Raw genomic sequence first — 16,592 nt, 5'->3', positions numbered from 1 at the left:
ACTGCATTCCAGCCTAGGCAACTAAGGGAGACCCTGTCTCAAAAAGAAAAGGAACATGGGAAATGTAGGGAATTAATTTTTAATGAGGAAAAGGTCAAGTATTTGTGTTTTTAGACAGCTACTATAAAGTGCAGATCATTGTGTTGTTATGATTGCAGCTATCACTTGTTGCATATTACATGTATCTCATTTATTTCTCACAGAGGCTTTGCATGTAGGTATTTTGTTGCTTTTTTTAGAGATAAGGAAACTGGGACCTAGTAGGGTCAAGCAACTTGTTCAAAATCAAACAAGTAGCAGAGCCAGGAATTAAACCCAGGTTGCTTCCAATTACAAAAGTTGTATCCTTTCTATAATATCAGACTGCTTCTTTTGGTGTCTGTGTTAGTCTGTTCTCACACTGCTATAAAGAACTACCTGAGACTGGGTAATTTAGGAAGAAAATAGATTTAATTGATTCACAGTTCCACAGCCTATACAGGAAGCATGGCTCGGGAGGCCTCAGGAAACTTACAATCATGGCAGAAGGCAAAGGGGAAGTAGCCACGTCTTACATGGTGACAGGAGAGTGAGAGAGTGAAGGTGGAAGTGCCACACATTTTTAAACAACGAGATCTCCTGAGAACTCATTCACTATCACGAGAACAGCAAGGGGGAAGTGTTCCCCCATGATTCAATCACCTCCCACCAGGCCCATCCTCCAACACATGGAGATTACAATTCAAAGTGAGATTTGGGTGGGAGCGCAGACCCAAACCATATCAGTGCCCAACATGTTATAGATGCTTCATAAATGATTATTGATTCAAATGGATTTCTTAAATTGCTAGGGGATTTAATGGTTTATACTTTTTAAAGTTTTATACTTAAAATTATACTTTAGAGGAAAACTCATTTAAATGGAGGAATTCTGTTGTATAATAAATTTTATATGTGTGGGTATACAGCAGGTGAAATGTTTCTTCATAGGTTAGCAATGTAGAAATCAGAACATGTTTTCTTTTAAATGATAGTTCTAACACTCCCTCAGAAACACCTAGTTGGTGGATGATCCATGTGAAAATAGAGAATTGTTCCCTCTCCCTTGCCGGCTGATGTTGCTGTGCTGATGGCATGGGAGGGAAAATCTCTCTGTCTTGGCTCCTCTGTGGTGTTTCTCCAAGTGTGGTGCTTAATGTGCTTCAGAACCACCTGGAGTGACTGCTAGCAATGCAGATTCCTGAACTCCATCTCAGACCCACTGAGTCTCTTCTGTTGGTGCATGGAATCTGCATTTGTAGGCCTCTCAGGTGGTTTTATGTGTGCTGTAGTTTGATAACTTACTGCTCTAGGATGGGGTTTTCCCAAGTAAGCTATGCACATTGCAAGGCAGTACAGGGGATATAGGGAACAATACTAGAACTTTGTTTAGATTTACTTTTATGTCGTTAAAATTTTAAATATTTTAATATATTTTATAGTGTACATCAGGGATCCCCAACCGATGGGCCATGGACTGGTACTGGTCTGTGACCTGTTAGGAACTGGGCCGCACAGCAGGAGGTGAGCAGTGGGCGAGTGAGCATTACTGTCCTGTCAGATCAGCGGTGGCATTAGATTCTCATAGGAGCACGAACCCCATTGTCAACTGCGCATGTGAGGGATCTAGGTTGTGTGCTCCTTATAAGAATCTAATGCATTTTGATCTAAGGTGGAAGAGTTTCATCCCAAAACCATCCCTCCCCTTCTTCCATGGAAAAATTGTCTTCCATGGAACTGGTCCCTGGTGCCAAAAAGGTTGGGGACTGCTGGTGTACATAAGATATTAATACATATTAATATCTTAATATGTATTAGATATAATAGATATTAATACAATATGTATTAGGTATAATAGATATTAATACAATATAATACAATAAACATGAATCTGTTTATTAATAAAAATATATGTATATTTGGAGCACAAGCTAATTTTTTTTTTTTACTGGTAGAGTACAAAGCACGCAAAACAAAACACTCCAATAAAAAAACCTGGAGATTGCTATTCCTAGGAATGAATTTTCCAATCTTTTTGTACTGGGGAACAAAGGACAGTTATCACATAAATCATTGCCTCTTCTATTACTTAGCTTTTTGTATGTGGACCATTTATAAATTGAATTCTGCTTAAAAGCAGTAAGACTTTGTAAGGTTTAAGCCAATTTTCAAAGCAATCATATAATCTCTGTAACCCATATAAATGTAAAATGTATCCAATTTCAATAAAGTCTCCTAACAATCTATCCATTTAAAACCTTTTTCTAACTGCTATTTTCTTCATGTTGCTGACATTGTCCTGTCTTGTGATAAGCAGTCATGTGAAATACTGAGTGTTTAAACTGAAAGATAGAAATCACTTGGGTAATTAAGTAATTCACAATGAGGAAATCTACCAATTTTAATAATTAATGAAGTAGAGACACAGCTATCACATGACCTGTTATTTAAAGAATTTAGGAATACTGTAGGTAACCTATTACTGCCAGTTCTTGCACTAAGCATGAACTCCCTTTGAGCAAGACTGCAAAATTATAATGGAGCCACACAATGGAACTCTGAAATCATAATGGACTTCCGCTTTCATGAAGGTTAAGTTCATGCTTAGTTCATGGCTCTATAGTGATTCAGAGTTTAAACACATTTTCTTCCAACTTGTCTCTCAGGCTTGTTGGGCTTGGAGTCTCTTTTTCATCACTACCATTCAATGAATGCAGGATTTTTAGCTTCCCCAGTGCCTTTCTTGTCATGTTTGATAGTTTTCTTGATCATTTTCTTTTTGACACTTTTGTAGCTCCTGACAGTTATTGTCTTTTTCGTCTTGACATTCTCTTCTCTAGGCATTCATTACATAAAACTCTTCTTTCTCATTTTCTGCTTTACAACAAGCCATGGTAAAATAGTATTCACTGGATGAATAACCAGATGTCCTAACACCATTTTTTGAATAGTCCATGTTTTCTCACTGCTTTAAAAGCCTCTTTATCATATACTAAAAATCTATCAATAAATTGAATTATTTCTAGTGTATCTGTTCCTCTATTGATATATTTGTCTATTCCTGCATTAGTTAGAATTGCTATTGCTTTATAATAGGTTTGTGAGTTTTGATAGAACATGATTCCCCTTCTGGCCTTCTTTTTCAAGAATTTTTGCTTCTTCATGTGTATCTGTTCTTCTAGATAAACTTTAGATATAATTTGTCAAATTCTTCTTTTTTTTGAGATAGAGTCTCACTCTGTTGCCCAGGCTGGAGTGCAGTGGTGCAATCACTGCTCACTGAAGCTTGACCTCCCAGGCTCAAGCCATCCTCCCACCTCTGCCTCTCTAGTAGCTGGGACTACAGCCATGTGCCACCATTCTCAGCTAATTTTTTGTATTTTTTGTAGAGATGGGGTCTTGTCATGTTGCCCAGGCTGTTCTCCAACTCCCCAGCTCAAGCTGATTTGTCAAATTCTATTAAAAATCCTGTTGGGGTTGTGATTGAAATTGTAATGCAATTTTAGAGCAAGTTAGAGAATAATAACTCTGTGCAATAGTGAGTCTGTCTATGCAGGAACACATTGGGATATTCCATTTATTCCTATCCTGCATATGTGTCTTTCAATGAAATTTTATGGTTTTCTACATATCTTCATATAGAGCTTATATATATATATATATATTTGGTTACTTTGTTCCTATGTATTTTATAGTTCTCTAAAGCAAATTATTGTGAATGGAATTGTTTTTCATATGTTTTCTAAGTATATTGTCATATAGGAAAGTTATTCATTATTGAATATTTATCTAAATTTTAAGCCTCCTAATTTTCCAGTTGATTATCTCGGATTTTTCTAGATAAATGTCATCTCCTGTGCAAATAATGACAGGTTAATAGCCCTCATTTTCTTTCTTGTCTCATTGCATTGTTTAGTTCTTGCTGAATAATGTAGAATGATAAATGAGATGGCAAGAATTTTTGTGGTTATTTTTTATTTTGATAAAAATGCGTCTGATATTCAGTGTTAAATATTTTGTTTGTTGTATTTTTCTTGTGGATATCCTTTATGGTGTTGAGGAAATATTCTTTTGTTTCTAACTTTAATAAGAATTCATATGAGGCCGGGCGCGGTGGCTCACGCTTGTAATCCCAGCACTTTGGGAGGCCGAGGCGGGCGGATCACGAGGTCAGGAGATCGAGACCGCGGTGAAACCCCGTCTCTACTAAAAATACAAAAAAATTAGCCGGGCGTGGTGGCGGGCGCCTGTAGTCCCAGCTACTCGGAGAGGCTGAGGCAGGAGAATGGCATGAACCCGGGAGGCGGAGCTTGCAGTGAGCCGAGACTGCGCCACTGCACTCCAGCCTGGGCGACAGAGTGAGACTCCGTCTCAAAAAAAAAAAAAAAAAAAAAAAAAGAATTCATATGAATGTGTGCTGAATTTCATCAAATGTCTTTTGGGCAGTGATTGAGATGATATTTTATCATTAATAGATTTCTGGATAGTGAATGATCCTCACATTCCTGGAATAAACCTTACTTGGTCATGTTTTATTATTTTCTTAATATGTAACTGATTTGATTTACTAATATTTTCTTTAAGCTTTTTACATCTATATTCATAAGTGATTTTGGTTTACGTTGTGACTGTGTGTGAATGTGTGGGGCGCTTGTGTGGATGTACACGTGCGTAGTTTTGATTTCAGGTTATACTAAACTCATAGAGTAAACTCTAGAAGAGTTTAAATAAAAAAGAATTTTTAACAGGTGAGGCACAGTGGCTTATGCTGTAATCCAAGCACTTTGAGAGACTGAGGCGGGCAGATCACTTGAGCCCAGGAGTTTGAGACCAGCCTGGGCAACATGAAATCCCATCTCCACAAAAAATACAAAAATTAGCTGGGTGTGGTGGTGTGTGTCTGTGGTCCCAGCTACTTGGGAGGCTGAGGTGCGAGGATCTCTGGAGCCTGGGAGGTCAAGGCTGCAATGAGTTGTGATTACACCACTGCCCTCCAGCCTGGACAACAGAGTGAGACCCTGTCTCAAAAATAATAATAATAATAATACAATAAAATAAATAAATTAAGGAAAAATTTTACTGGTATGGTAGAACTCACCCATATAACGGTCTGGATGTTGGATGGAAATATTTGACTAATTAAAAAGAATTTTTCGGCTGGGCGTGTTGGCTCATGCCTGTTATCCCAGCACTTTGGGAGGCTGAGGCAGGTGGATCATGAGGTCAGGAGTTCAAGACCAGCCTGGCCAAGATGGTGAAACCCCATCTCTACTAAAAATACAAAAATTAGCTGGGTGCAGTGGCAGGCTCCTGTAATCCCAGCTACTGAGGAGTCTGAGGCAGGAGAATGGCTTGAACCTGGGCAGCAAAGGTTTCAGTGAGCCAAGATCGTGCCACTGCACTCCAGCCTGAGCGACAGAGTGAGAATCCATCTCAAAAAAAAAAAAAAAAAAGAATTTTTCTATAGTTATTACTCTCCATGGTTACTACTACTTTGGTCAATTTTTGTAATTCTATATTTCTCCCCCCAAATTCACCTATTTTGTTTAGATTTTGAGATTTTTGGGGGCTGATTTAAAGTTGTATACAGTGTTTTTATATAAAATTGTCTTCTATATTAGCAGCTATGTCACCCTTTAAATTTCCTTTTTTTTTTTTTTTTTAATTGAGACGGAGTCTTGCTCTGTCTCCCAGGCTAGAGTGCAGTGGGATCCCTCCTGGGTTCAAGCGATTCTCCTGCCTCAGCCTCCTGAGTAGCTGGGATTACAGGTGGCTGCCAGTGCACCCGGCTAATTTTTGTAGTTTTAGCAGAGACAGGGTTTCACCATCTTGGCCAGGGTGGTCTCGAACTCCTGACCTCGTGATCCATCCACCCCCCCCGCCGCCCGGCCTCCCAAAGTACTGGAATTGCAGGCGTGAGCCACCACACCCAGCCATCCTTTAAATTTCTAACATTTTGATGTTTCCTTTTATTGTGTGATCAGAGTTGCCAAAAACTCAATGGATTTCAATTATCCTTTTAGAGGACTGACTTTTCTGATTTTTAGGGTTACTAGCTTGAGTTCTACCTTTATTTTTAATCGATCTTTTTTTTTTTCTGGTTTCCCAGATTATATTTTGTTACTTTAAATACACCTTGAATGAAATGATTTCTGTGTGTGTGTGTGTGTGTGTGTGTGTGTGTTAGGAAATGCTTTTAAGATGATAAAAACTTTTTTTGAATAGTACTTTGATTGCATCACATGCTTTGTTATGAAGTGTCTTTATTGTTATACATCTTGATGAAGACATGTGATTTTAGTTTTAATTTCTTATTTAATCCAAAGGTTATTAAAAAGAATAGTTTTGTAAATATCTAGGTGGACAATTTTCCCCTTAGCTTTTCAATGTTAATTTTTAGTTTTGTTGCATTTTGGGCAGATAATATAACCTGTATCCTTGTATTTCCTTTTGGAAATTATTGAGATATAGTTGTGGTCTAATATTTATCATTTGTTTTAGACAAAGGTTCATATATATATATATATTTGTTATATTAAATGTCTTATTTTTGATGCAGCACAGTGTTCTAAAAAAATGTATGTTCCAGAATTTATTTACTCATTCCTCTAATGATGGATATTTAGTTTGTTTGCTTTTTTTTTTTTTTTTTTGCCAGCATAGAAAACATTGCTATAAACATTCCTGTACATATAAGATAGATTCCTAGAAAGAACACACACAGATCCACACACATTTGGAATAATTCTATACATTCACTGATTTAATTTTGTACACAATAAATGGTAATAATAAAATAATGTATCCTCGATTTGCTTATGTCACTACTATTTGGAATTTTGGTTTGTTAGTCAGTTCGAATTGACCATGTGTGAAATAATATATCATAAAATACATTTCTTTGTCTTCCAACCATCCTTTTTCCCCCAGCCCAATTTCAGTTAGTTTATTCTAGGATTTTATATGCAGGTGGTGGTCAATGGCTTGTAGATTTTTAAAAAATATGTATTCTCTTTCAATGTTTTTTTAACATTTTCAATGATTTGTGACCATATTAACAGTATTTATTTTAATTTATTATTTAACTTGTCTCTTTACACCACCAGTTCTTTTACTATACGTTCTCCATTCCTAGTTCTCATTTTAATTCATCTCTTGGTTGGCTACATTCTCTAACTTTTTTCAGGAAGGCTGTGTGCCCTTGCATATATCTTTATGTTGCTTTTTCATATGAATGACATCTCTGTTGATATTTAAGTATTTTTACCTTAAGAAAGAAATTACCTTAAAGAATTTTGTTGCCATGCCCTGCCCATATCTCAATTCCTTTTTTATTTGAGGAAGTAATTATTCTTTGTCATGTTTAATTTTGTTTTTAATTTGTAGGTCGAACTTACAAGCACTCTCAGCAACCTTTGATTACCTATGAAAAATATGATGTGACAGACTCTCCAAAGAACATAGGAGGATCCCATTCTGTACTCCTTCTGAAGGTTCATGGTAGGTTACATGTGTAACTACTTTGTGGAATCAACTTACCTGCTGACTCAGTGCTGGCTGGATTAAGAATGGCTGTGGTCATAATGTAGCTAATTTTTATAAAACTTTTTTTTTTTTTTTTGAGATGGAGTCTCGCTCTGCCACCAGGCTGGAGTGCAGTAGCATGAACTCGGCTCACTGCAAGCTCTGCTTCCCGGGTTCACACCATTCTCCTGCCTCAGCCTCCCGAGTAGCTGGGACTACAGGCGCCGGCCACCACGCCCAGCTAATTTGTTTACTTTTAGTAGAGACAGGGTTTCACCATGTTGGCCAGGATGGTCTCGATCTCCTGACCTTGTGATCTGCCTGCCTAGGCCTCCCAAAGTGCTGGGATTATAGGCATGAGCCACCGCGCCTAGCCTGTAAAGCTTTTATGTTTAAACACTAACACTTGCTGGCAGCATCATCTATTATTTTTTTGACACAGCTGTTGGTAAGCATCATCTATCTTAATGTTTGCTAATTTTCATTAAAAGTGGAGACTAGGGCTAATTCAGTGGTTTTAACCTTGGTTACACACTAAAATCACCAGTGGAGCTTTTAAGACATCTATAATTTTGAAAAACTATCCCAGTTGTTTCTAACTGCAGCCAGGGTCAAGTGTTACTGGGTTAATTTAACTTTTATGAGACCTTAATTTTTACCATTTATTAAAATAAATGCTAATAAAAGAGTGGCCTGTGATTTTGCTTAATTATAACAGTAGTTTGGTTTCAAAGGTACAATTTTGTTGTTGCAGTGATCAATGTACAAGTATTTGAGAGCATACAAAGTACGTAGTGCTGTACTTAGGCATCATATATAATACCTGAATGAGGAATAGAATGAAGTTGGAAGAAAAGTAGCCTAAAAACAAGGCTCTAGGCCGTGCGGTGGCTCATGCCTGTAATCCCAGCACTGTGGGAGGGTCTGGTGGGTGGATCACTTGAGGTCAGGAGTTCAAGACCAGCCTGGCCAACATGGTGAAACCGTGTCTCTACTAAAAATGCAAAAATTAGCCAGGCATGGCGGTGCACGCCTGTAGTCCCAGCTACTTGGGAGGCTGAGGCAGGAGAATTTCTTGAACCCAGAAGGTGGAGGTTGCAGAGAGCTGAGATCGCACCACTGCACTCCAGCCTGGGCAACAGACTGAGACTCCATCCCCCAAAAAATAAAAAACAAAATACCCAAGACTCTTAATATACTCTGGTTCTACAGATGAAAGTTGATTTCTTTTGAAAACTAGCCTGGCTTATTGTTAAAAAGATGGGATTTAAAAGTATGGGAATAGTGTAGTGTATACGAAACTACTGTAAACTCTTAGTGTTTTGGGGGAAACTTTCCTTATTTGGGATATTCCTTTTATATTTTCCAGAGTTATCCATTATAGTAAAGTTTTCGATAAATGCCGTCACAGTTAAGCTTGAAAGTAACTTTATTGTTGTTGATTTGCTTCTACTCATGTTGTAGCTCCAGTTTGGTAGTAATTGGATTGAGAAATAATGTGCCTATTTGTTTTTCACTGCCTTGTGGAGTGAGATGTGAGAAGATTTTGAAATGACTACAGACAGGCAGTTATTAGTATAGCGGTTAAGAGCACAGTTGCTGAAACCAGATAGGGTTTGTATTCCAACTTTGTAACCTTGGAAGAGCTACTTTATTCTCTATGGCTTTGTTTCCCCATTCAGCAAAACTGGAATAATAGTTTTGCTATTCATACATCATAGGATTGTTGTAAAGATCAACTAAATTATTATATGTAAAGCATTTAGAATGCCTAGCACATAATAGGAGCTATAGAAGTGTTTGCTGTCCGAAAGAGTAATGGTAAAACTATGACGTATAGCATCTTTTTAGGTTGTACTTATGTCAGCTGAATGTATTTTGCTGGCTGTTTATATTTTCTGAGCATTTGGCTTAGTCATTTAAGCAATGGCTTGATTAGTATGTGATTGTCTACTATTGCATTTATCTCACTTGTAGGTGCCTTAATGTTTGTGGCATGGATGACTACTGTTAGCATAGGTGTACTGGTTGCCCGGTTCTTCAAACCAGTTTGGTCAAAAGCCTTCTTCCTTGGTGAAGCAGCTTGGTTTCAGGTAGGTGAGGGAAAAAAGTTCAATGCAGTTTTCATAGTATTTGAATATTGCGACATGAAAACATATGAAGTGTGTGTGTATGTGTATGCGTTTTGTGGTTGCAGTTGTAGATTTGGGATCCTCCTTTTTCCCTTTGATTTCCTGATCAATTGAGAGTGGACACAAGGTGCTTGATAGAGATAAGAATACAGACAGTTTTAGGAAGAGTCAGGCTGGACTGGAGAATGTGTCAGGGCCATGTGAGTCCCTTTGTAATATAGACTTTTGGACCCAAATGACCTTTACTTATATCTCTGTTTGTAGAGGGAGATGTTGGAAGAGCATTCACCCACTGCACTGCACTGCACTGAGTAAAGTCAGGCCAAGGAATGCAGAGGAGCTGAAGAAAGAAATAGTGGGGGCTTACTGTATTTCAAAGCAGGGGTCACTCCTCTGGTTGTGGGCCATTGAATGTTAGATGAACTCATCAATTGGGATCATCTATCTCCTGTATGGGTGGGAAGAGAAACTCAGTGTGTTCTTTTTCATGCTCTTCCTTCCCTTGAGATGGAGAGGCAGTCTACCAAAAGGAACATAGCAAGAGCCAATGAATATCCTTCAAAACAAAGCAAAACAAACCTTATCTTTCTTGGGTCATGGAGTATAGATATTTACATATACAGTGGAAAATCATTGAGTTCATGTTGACTTAGAATGTACATGCCTGTAGAAAAAAATACTGCTTGTTGGAACAGTTTTGACTTTGTAAGAGGGTATCCTTGACACTTAATATGCATATAAATTTGTAGATTGTAAGGTTTACCTTATCTAGCCTCATTTCTTGCTATTACCTGGGAGGGCCAGTCTGTTTGATTTGTTCTCGGTACTGCTACATGGCTCACCTTTCTCCTTTCTTTCTCTGCCTGTGGTTTGCTGCCAGGTGACTACTTTCTTGCTTGTACTTGCGTGCCTTTGCTCTTGTGCTCTCTCTGTCTCATCTGCTCATGTGGATATTCCCAGCTCAAAGACTCTGTGTATTCTCTTTATCAACTCAAATCCTCCACTGCCTTTAAATTTATGATGCTGATGATGTGTGTATATACACATGTCATAGTTTTATCTCTACCTCTATCTCTATCTCCATCCATCCATCCGTCCGTCCGTCCATCCATCCATCCATCCATCCGTCTGTCCATCCATCCAGCCATCCATCCATACACACACACATACACAGGGTGCCTCCTACTTTCCCCAAGATAGTTTTGGTCTGCACCAGTTATCCTGGCATAATCAATAAACAGTGGCTATTTTCACACTTATTCTCCTAATTTGTATCATGAATTATATAGTTCACATATTTTTCTCGTATTGACTCAGTTATATCTGAAGCTCCTCAGGAGACAGTATTTTTTGTTTGTTTGTTTCCTTACTATCTCATTGCACCTGTTATAGCACTGTGCTTGATGGTGGAGCTTAATAAATATCTTTGGAAGGAAATGAAGGACTTGGCAAGTAAATATGCTCTGTGTGTGAAATATCCATTCCTGCTGCTCTGTGCAGGTGAAGTCTTGGCAAACACTTTTGAACGATGAGAATGGCAGCTTAGGGTTTTCTTTAAAGTTTATTTGTATACTAAGTTTTTTTTTTTTTCTTAATCTGGCTGCAAACTGTGATTAGATGTCAGTTGATTAAATGCCTTCAGTGAATCTTACCCTATAGTATTTTCCCCATTTTCCTCATTGTAACACCACCTTTCTTTTACGTGGATAAGTGTCTTCTCAATTTGTCGTTTTACCTTGCAGGTGCATCGGATGCTCATGTTCATCACAACTGTCCTCACTTGCATTGCTTTTGTTATGCCGTTTATATACAGGGGAGGCTGGAGTAGGGTAAGTATATCTTAAATAGGATTTTTTTTATAAATCCATTTTATGTCAAAAGAGATTGCTGTTTTATTTTCAAATGATGGGTAAAAAGATATTTCAGCATCGATCCCTCTTTCTTTCCCTTTTGAATCATTGGATGGCTCTTTCACATGGTTGGAGGTTGGGGTAGAGTGAGGATGTCAGTACAGATTACTTAGTAATGAAATGTATTTTTAGGGTGCATCATGAGTTATATACATGCTATAGCCTTAGTGAATTTTTCTCACTATAGAGTGGTGACAATTCAATGTGTGATGTCTAAGGAACATGAACAATGTGAGTAGTTTTCTCTAACTAGTACTGTGATGACCACTAAGCTAACATAATTTGGATTTCTAAGCTGTACCCAACGGTGCTAAGTGCTTTATATGTGTTATCTAATTTAAATCTCAGGCTGGGTATGGTGGTTCACACTTGTCATCCCAGCACTTTGGGAGGCTGAGGCGGGAGGATTGCTTGAGCTCAGGAGTTCGAGACCAGCCTAGGCAATATAGTGAGGCCTCATCTCTATGTATGTTTATTAAAAAATCTTTTAAATCTCAGATATAGTAGGTATTAATAATAATCCCATGTCACAAATGAAGAAACTGATGCTTATTCCCAAATCTTTATCTCCAGTCCAGACTTCTCCCATGGCTTGAGACTCACACGTCTAACTCACATTGCATGCAGGACCTTGACTTGCATGTCTAAGACATCAGACTTAACATGTCCAAAATGGGATTCTTGATCATCTTTTCTCCCAGGCCTGCTCCACCTACTGCCACCTCCATGGTAGCTACTGGAATTCCATTGTTAGATCAAAGCCTTGGAATTATCATTAACTGTGCTCTCTTGCACATCCCATATCAAATCCATTGGGAAGTTCCACTGGCTCTACATGTAAAGTATATCCACAGTCCAACACTTGTCACTGTCATCAGATACGCTGTAGGAGTGTGAGCCTCCATCATCTTTTGCTTGGCCGTTGCAATAGCCACTTAACTGGTCTCTCCACTTCAACCCTTGCCCATGCACAATCTATTTTCTACAAAGAAGACAGTTATTTTTTTACAAATGTAAACCAGGCCGGGCATGGTGGCTCATGCCTGTAATCCCAGCACTTTGGGAGGCCAAGTCCAGGTAGATCACGAGGTCAGGAGTTCGAGACCAGCATGACCAACATTGTGAAACCCCATCTCTACCAAAAATACAAAAATTAGCCAGGCATGATGGCACATGCCTGTCATCCCAGCTACTCAGGAGGCTGAGGAAGGAGAATCACTTGAACCCGGGAGGCGGAGGTTGCAGTGAGCTGAGATCGCACCACTGCACTCCAGCTTGGGCGACAGAATGAGACTATCTCAAAAAAAAAAAAAAAAAAAAGCAAACCAGACCATATTCTTGTACCCCAAACTAGTTTCTCTAATGTCTCTCAATTTTATTAAAAGTCAAAGTTCTTCCAGGGACCTTCATGACTGGCTCCCAGTTATTCTCTGAACTGACCTCCTCGTCCTCTCCATCTAGTCCATCTCCTTCCATACCAGCCTCCTGGCTGGTATGCAGACATGCCAGGTATGCTCCTGCTTTATAGTCTTTGCCATGATTCTTGTTTCTGCCTGGCACATGCTTCTATGTTTTTGCTCAAATCGAAGCCTCTCAGAGAGCCCAGCCCTGCTCTATTTTTTCCCATAGCACTCTTTATGCCATTTCATATAATTTACTTACTTGTCATATTTTTTCTTGATCTCCCTTCCAACACTATTATGTCAGCTCTGTCAGAGCTGGGATATCCACTGGTGTGTTCAGAACAGATTTAAGTATATAGCAGGTACTCAGTAAACATTTAGTGAATGAATGAATAAGTCTTATTGAGAATAAGTGACATACGTTAAGTTCAGAACCTGTGCTTTTATTATGCTTTTCCAGTTTTATAGCCAATGAGAATTTGATATCAAAATTTCTTTTTTTTTTTTTTTTTTTTTTTTGAGACGAAGTCTTGCTCTTTCGCCCAGGCTGGAGTGCAGTGGCGCAATCTCGGCTCACTGCAATCTCCGCCTCCCGGGTTCACGCCATTCTCCTGCCTCAGCCTCTCCGAGTAGCTGGGACTACAGGCGCCTGCCACCACGCCCGGCTAGTTTTTTGTATTTTTTTTTTTAGTAGAGACGGGGTTTCACCGTGGTCTCGATCTCCTGACCTTGTGATCCACCCGCCTCGGCCTCCCAAAGTGCTGGGATTACAAGCGTGAGCCACCGCGCCCGGCCCAAAATTTCATATTTCAGAGCTTGGGCTGGTGCCGCAGGGATAAGATTGATTAATCCTGGGTCACAGGTATTACTAGGAAATCTCCCTCCTGCTTTGTAGGTAGTTTATGGGTCAGTCAACCTATGTTTTTAAGGAAGTTATGAAGATTTTGTGATATGAATTGAGACATGAGAACTTTATTTTATTCAGACATTTGGGACAAGGGTAACACTTATTTTGTAACTGTCTAGTTTATAGCCTTTGCAATTTATGAATACGATAGAACAAAGGTTAAGAGCACCATTCTAAAGCTGGATTCCTCGGATTCAAATCCTGGCACCATGACTTATTACCTGGGGCACCTTGAGCAAGTTATTTAACTATGACCCTCAGTTTACTCACCTGTAAAATGGGGGTGGTATAGTATCTATCTTATAGGCTTTCTGTGAGGATTGGGGATAAAATAACTGATAGTACTTAGGATAGTTCCTAGCACATTCTAAACACATGCAAGAATCTTGTTGCTGCTGCTGTTTTATTTTTTATTAGATAGAGACCCTTTATATCTCTAAAGTCATGGTTATAATTTTATCCATGGATAACTGAGTCCATGGTTTGAGAATGTTTTCATATTGTTCTTTTGTTAGCCTTTAGTTCCTATTTACAAGGACTTCCTATCATGGCTTAGAAACCCCTATGTCCCTGTTTCTAGGTCACAGATAGAAATCTGTGCTACCGAGCATGGGCATCACTGAAAACAGACAGTAGTATCCCTCCATCCAAGTGTGTCACAGATTAGAGCATCTTCTTAGCCCTCTTAAGTGTTTAAATGAAAAATCATTGTACAAAGTGGTCTAATCCAAATATCTGCTGTTCTGAGCAGGCACATGACGTCACTAAGGGAGTAATGCAGCAGAAACTATTGTGATACTCTCAATCCTTTTTCTTGGGTTAGATCTTCATTCTGAACAGAGGTGATAGGCTTTTAATACAGTGGCTATATAGGTTATTCACTGAATCAACAAACATTTATTGAGTGACAAAGGCTCTGTTAAGCTCCAGGATTACAGGGAGTCATATAGAATGTACAGTTCAGGGAAACATAGAGGGCTAAACCAATTATTACCATACGTTGGGGTGATTGCGCTTGACATGGGGACACAAGTCCCAGCTGGGCTGCAGATGGCTGTTCTGATGTTGGTGGCCATCTATTAGGTTGGTGCAAAAGTAATTGTGGATTAAAATACTTGAAGGGGTGGAGCCAAGATGGCTGAATAGGAACAGCTCCGGTCTACAGCTCCCAGTGTGAGCGATGCAGAAGACGGGTGATTTCTGCATTTCCATCTGAGGTACCGGGTTCATCTCACTAGGGAGTGCCAGACAGTGGGCGCAGGACAGTGGATGCAGTGCACTGTGCGCAAGCCGAAGCAAGGCGAGGCATTGCCTCACTCAGGAAGCGCAAGGGGTCAGGGAGTTCCTTTTCCTAGTCAAAGAAAGGGGTGACAGACGGCACCTGGAAAATCGGGTCACTCCCACCCTAATAACTGCGCTTTTCCAATGGGCTTGGAAAACGGCACACCAGGAGATTGTGTCCCGCACCTGGCTCGGAGGGTCCTACGCCCATGGAGTCTCGCTGATTGCTAGCACAGCAGTCTGAGATCAAACTGCAAGGTGGCAGCGAGGCTGGGAGAGGGGCGCTTGCCATTGCCCAGGCTTGCTTAAGTAAACAAAGCAGCCAGGAAGCTCGAACTGGGTGGAGCCCACCACAGCTCAAGGAGACCTGCTGGCCTCTGTAGGCTCCACCTCTGGGGGCAGGGCACAGACAAACAAAAAGTCAGCAGTAACGTCTGCAGACTTAAATGTCCCTGTCTGACAGCTTTGAAGAGAGTAGTGGTTCTCCCAGCACGCAGCTGGAGATCTGAGAACGGGCAGACTGCCTCCTAAAGTGGGACCTTCACCCCCGAGTAGCCTAACTTGGAGGCACCCCCCAATAGAGACAGACTGACACCTCACTGGGCCGGGTACTCCTCTGAGACAAAACTTCCAGAGGAACGATCAGACAGCTGAATTTGCGGTTCATGAAAATCCGCTGTTCTGCAGCCACCGCTGCTGTCACCCAGCCAAACAGGGTCTGGAGTGGACCTCTAGCAGACTCCAACAGACCTGCTGCTGAGGGTCCTGTCTGTTAGAAGGAAAACTAACAAATCGAAAGGACATCCACACCAAAAACCCATCTGTACATCACCATCATCAAAGACCAAAAGTAGAAAAAACTACAAAGATGGGGAGAAAACACAGCAGAAAAACTGGAAACTCTAAAAAGCAGAGCACCTCTCCTCCTCCAGAGCAACGCAGTTCCTCACCAGCAACGGAACAAAGCTGGACGGAGAATGACTTTGACAAGGTGGGAGAAGAAGGCTTCAGACGATCAAACTACTACGAGCTACAGGAAGAAATTCAAACCAATGGCAAAGAAGTTAAAAACTTTGAAAAAAAATTAGATGAATGTTTAACTAAAATAACCAATGCAGAGAAGTGCTTAAAGGAGCTGATGGAGCTGAAAGCCAAGTTTCGAGAACTACGTGAAGACAGCAGAAGCCTCAGTAGCCGATGCGATCAACTGGAAGAAAGGGTATCAGTGATGGAAGATGAAATGAATGAAATGAAGCGAGAAGGGAAGTTTAGAGAAAAAAGAATAAAAAGAAACGAACAAAGCCTCCAACAAATATGGGACTATGTGAAAAGACTAAACCTACCTCTGATTGGTGTACCTGAAAGTGACAGGGAGAATGGAATCAAGTTGGAAAACACTCTGCAAGATATTATCCAG

At 39.9% G+C, this 16,592-nt stretch overlaps 1 protein-coding gene across 2 annotated transcripts in view; it reads left to right on the top strand.

Annotated features, from left to right (window-relative positions):
* The window catches only part of FRRS1 (ferric chelate reductase 1), a 70,308-nt gene that overhangs the window by 40,669 nt on the left and 13,047 nt on the right, over positions 1-16,592 (top strand). For both annotated transcript variants that reach the window (XR_010117359.1, XM_063624354.1), the window contains exons 10-12: positions 7,405-7,518; positions 9,520-9,635; positions 11,417-11,503. Coding sequence is in view for 1 of the 2 variants with exons in the window: in XM_063624354.1 (XP_063480424.1) it covers positions 7,405-7,518; positions 9,520-9,635; positions 11,417-11,503 (317 nt within the window). In the remaining variant the exon portion in view is untranslated. The remainder of the gene's footprint in view (positions 1-7,404; positions 7,519-9,519; positions 9,636-11,416; positions 11,504-16,592) is intronic.

The sequence above is a fragment of the Symphalangus syndactylus genome, chromosome 12 (genome assembly GCF_028878055.3).
Source record: "Symphalangus syndactylus isolate Jambi chromosome 12, NHGRI_mSymSyn1-v2.1_pri, whole genome shotgun sequence".
Lineage (NCBI taxonomy): Eukaryota > Metazoa > Chordata > Mammalia > Primates > Hylobatidae > Symphalangus > Symphalangus syndactylus.
The sequence above is the reverse complement of the archived record's forward strand: the minus strand, read 5'-3'. Positions and strand labels throughout refer to the sequence as shown.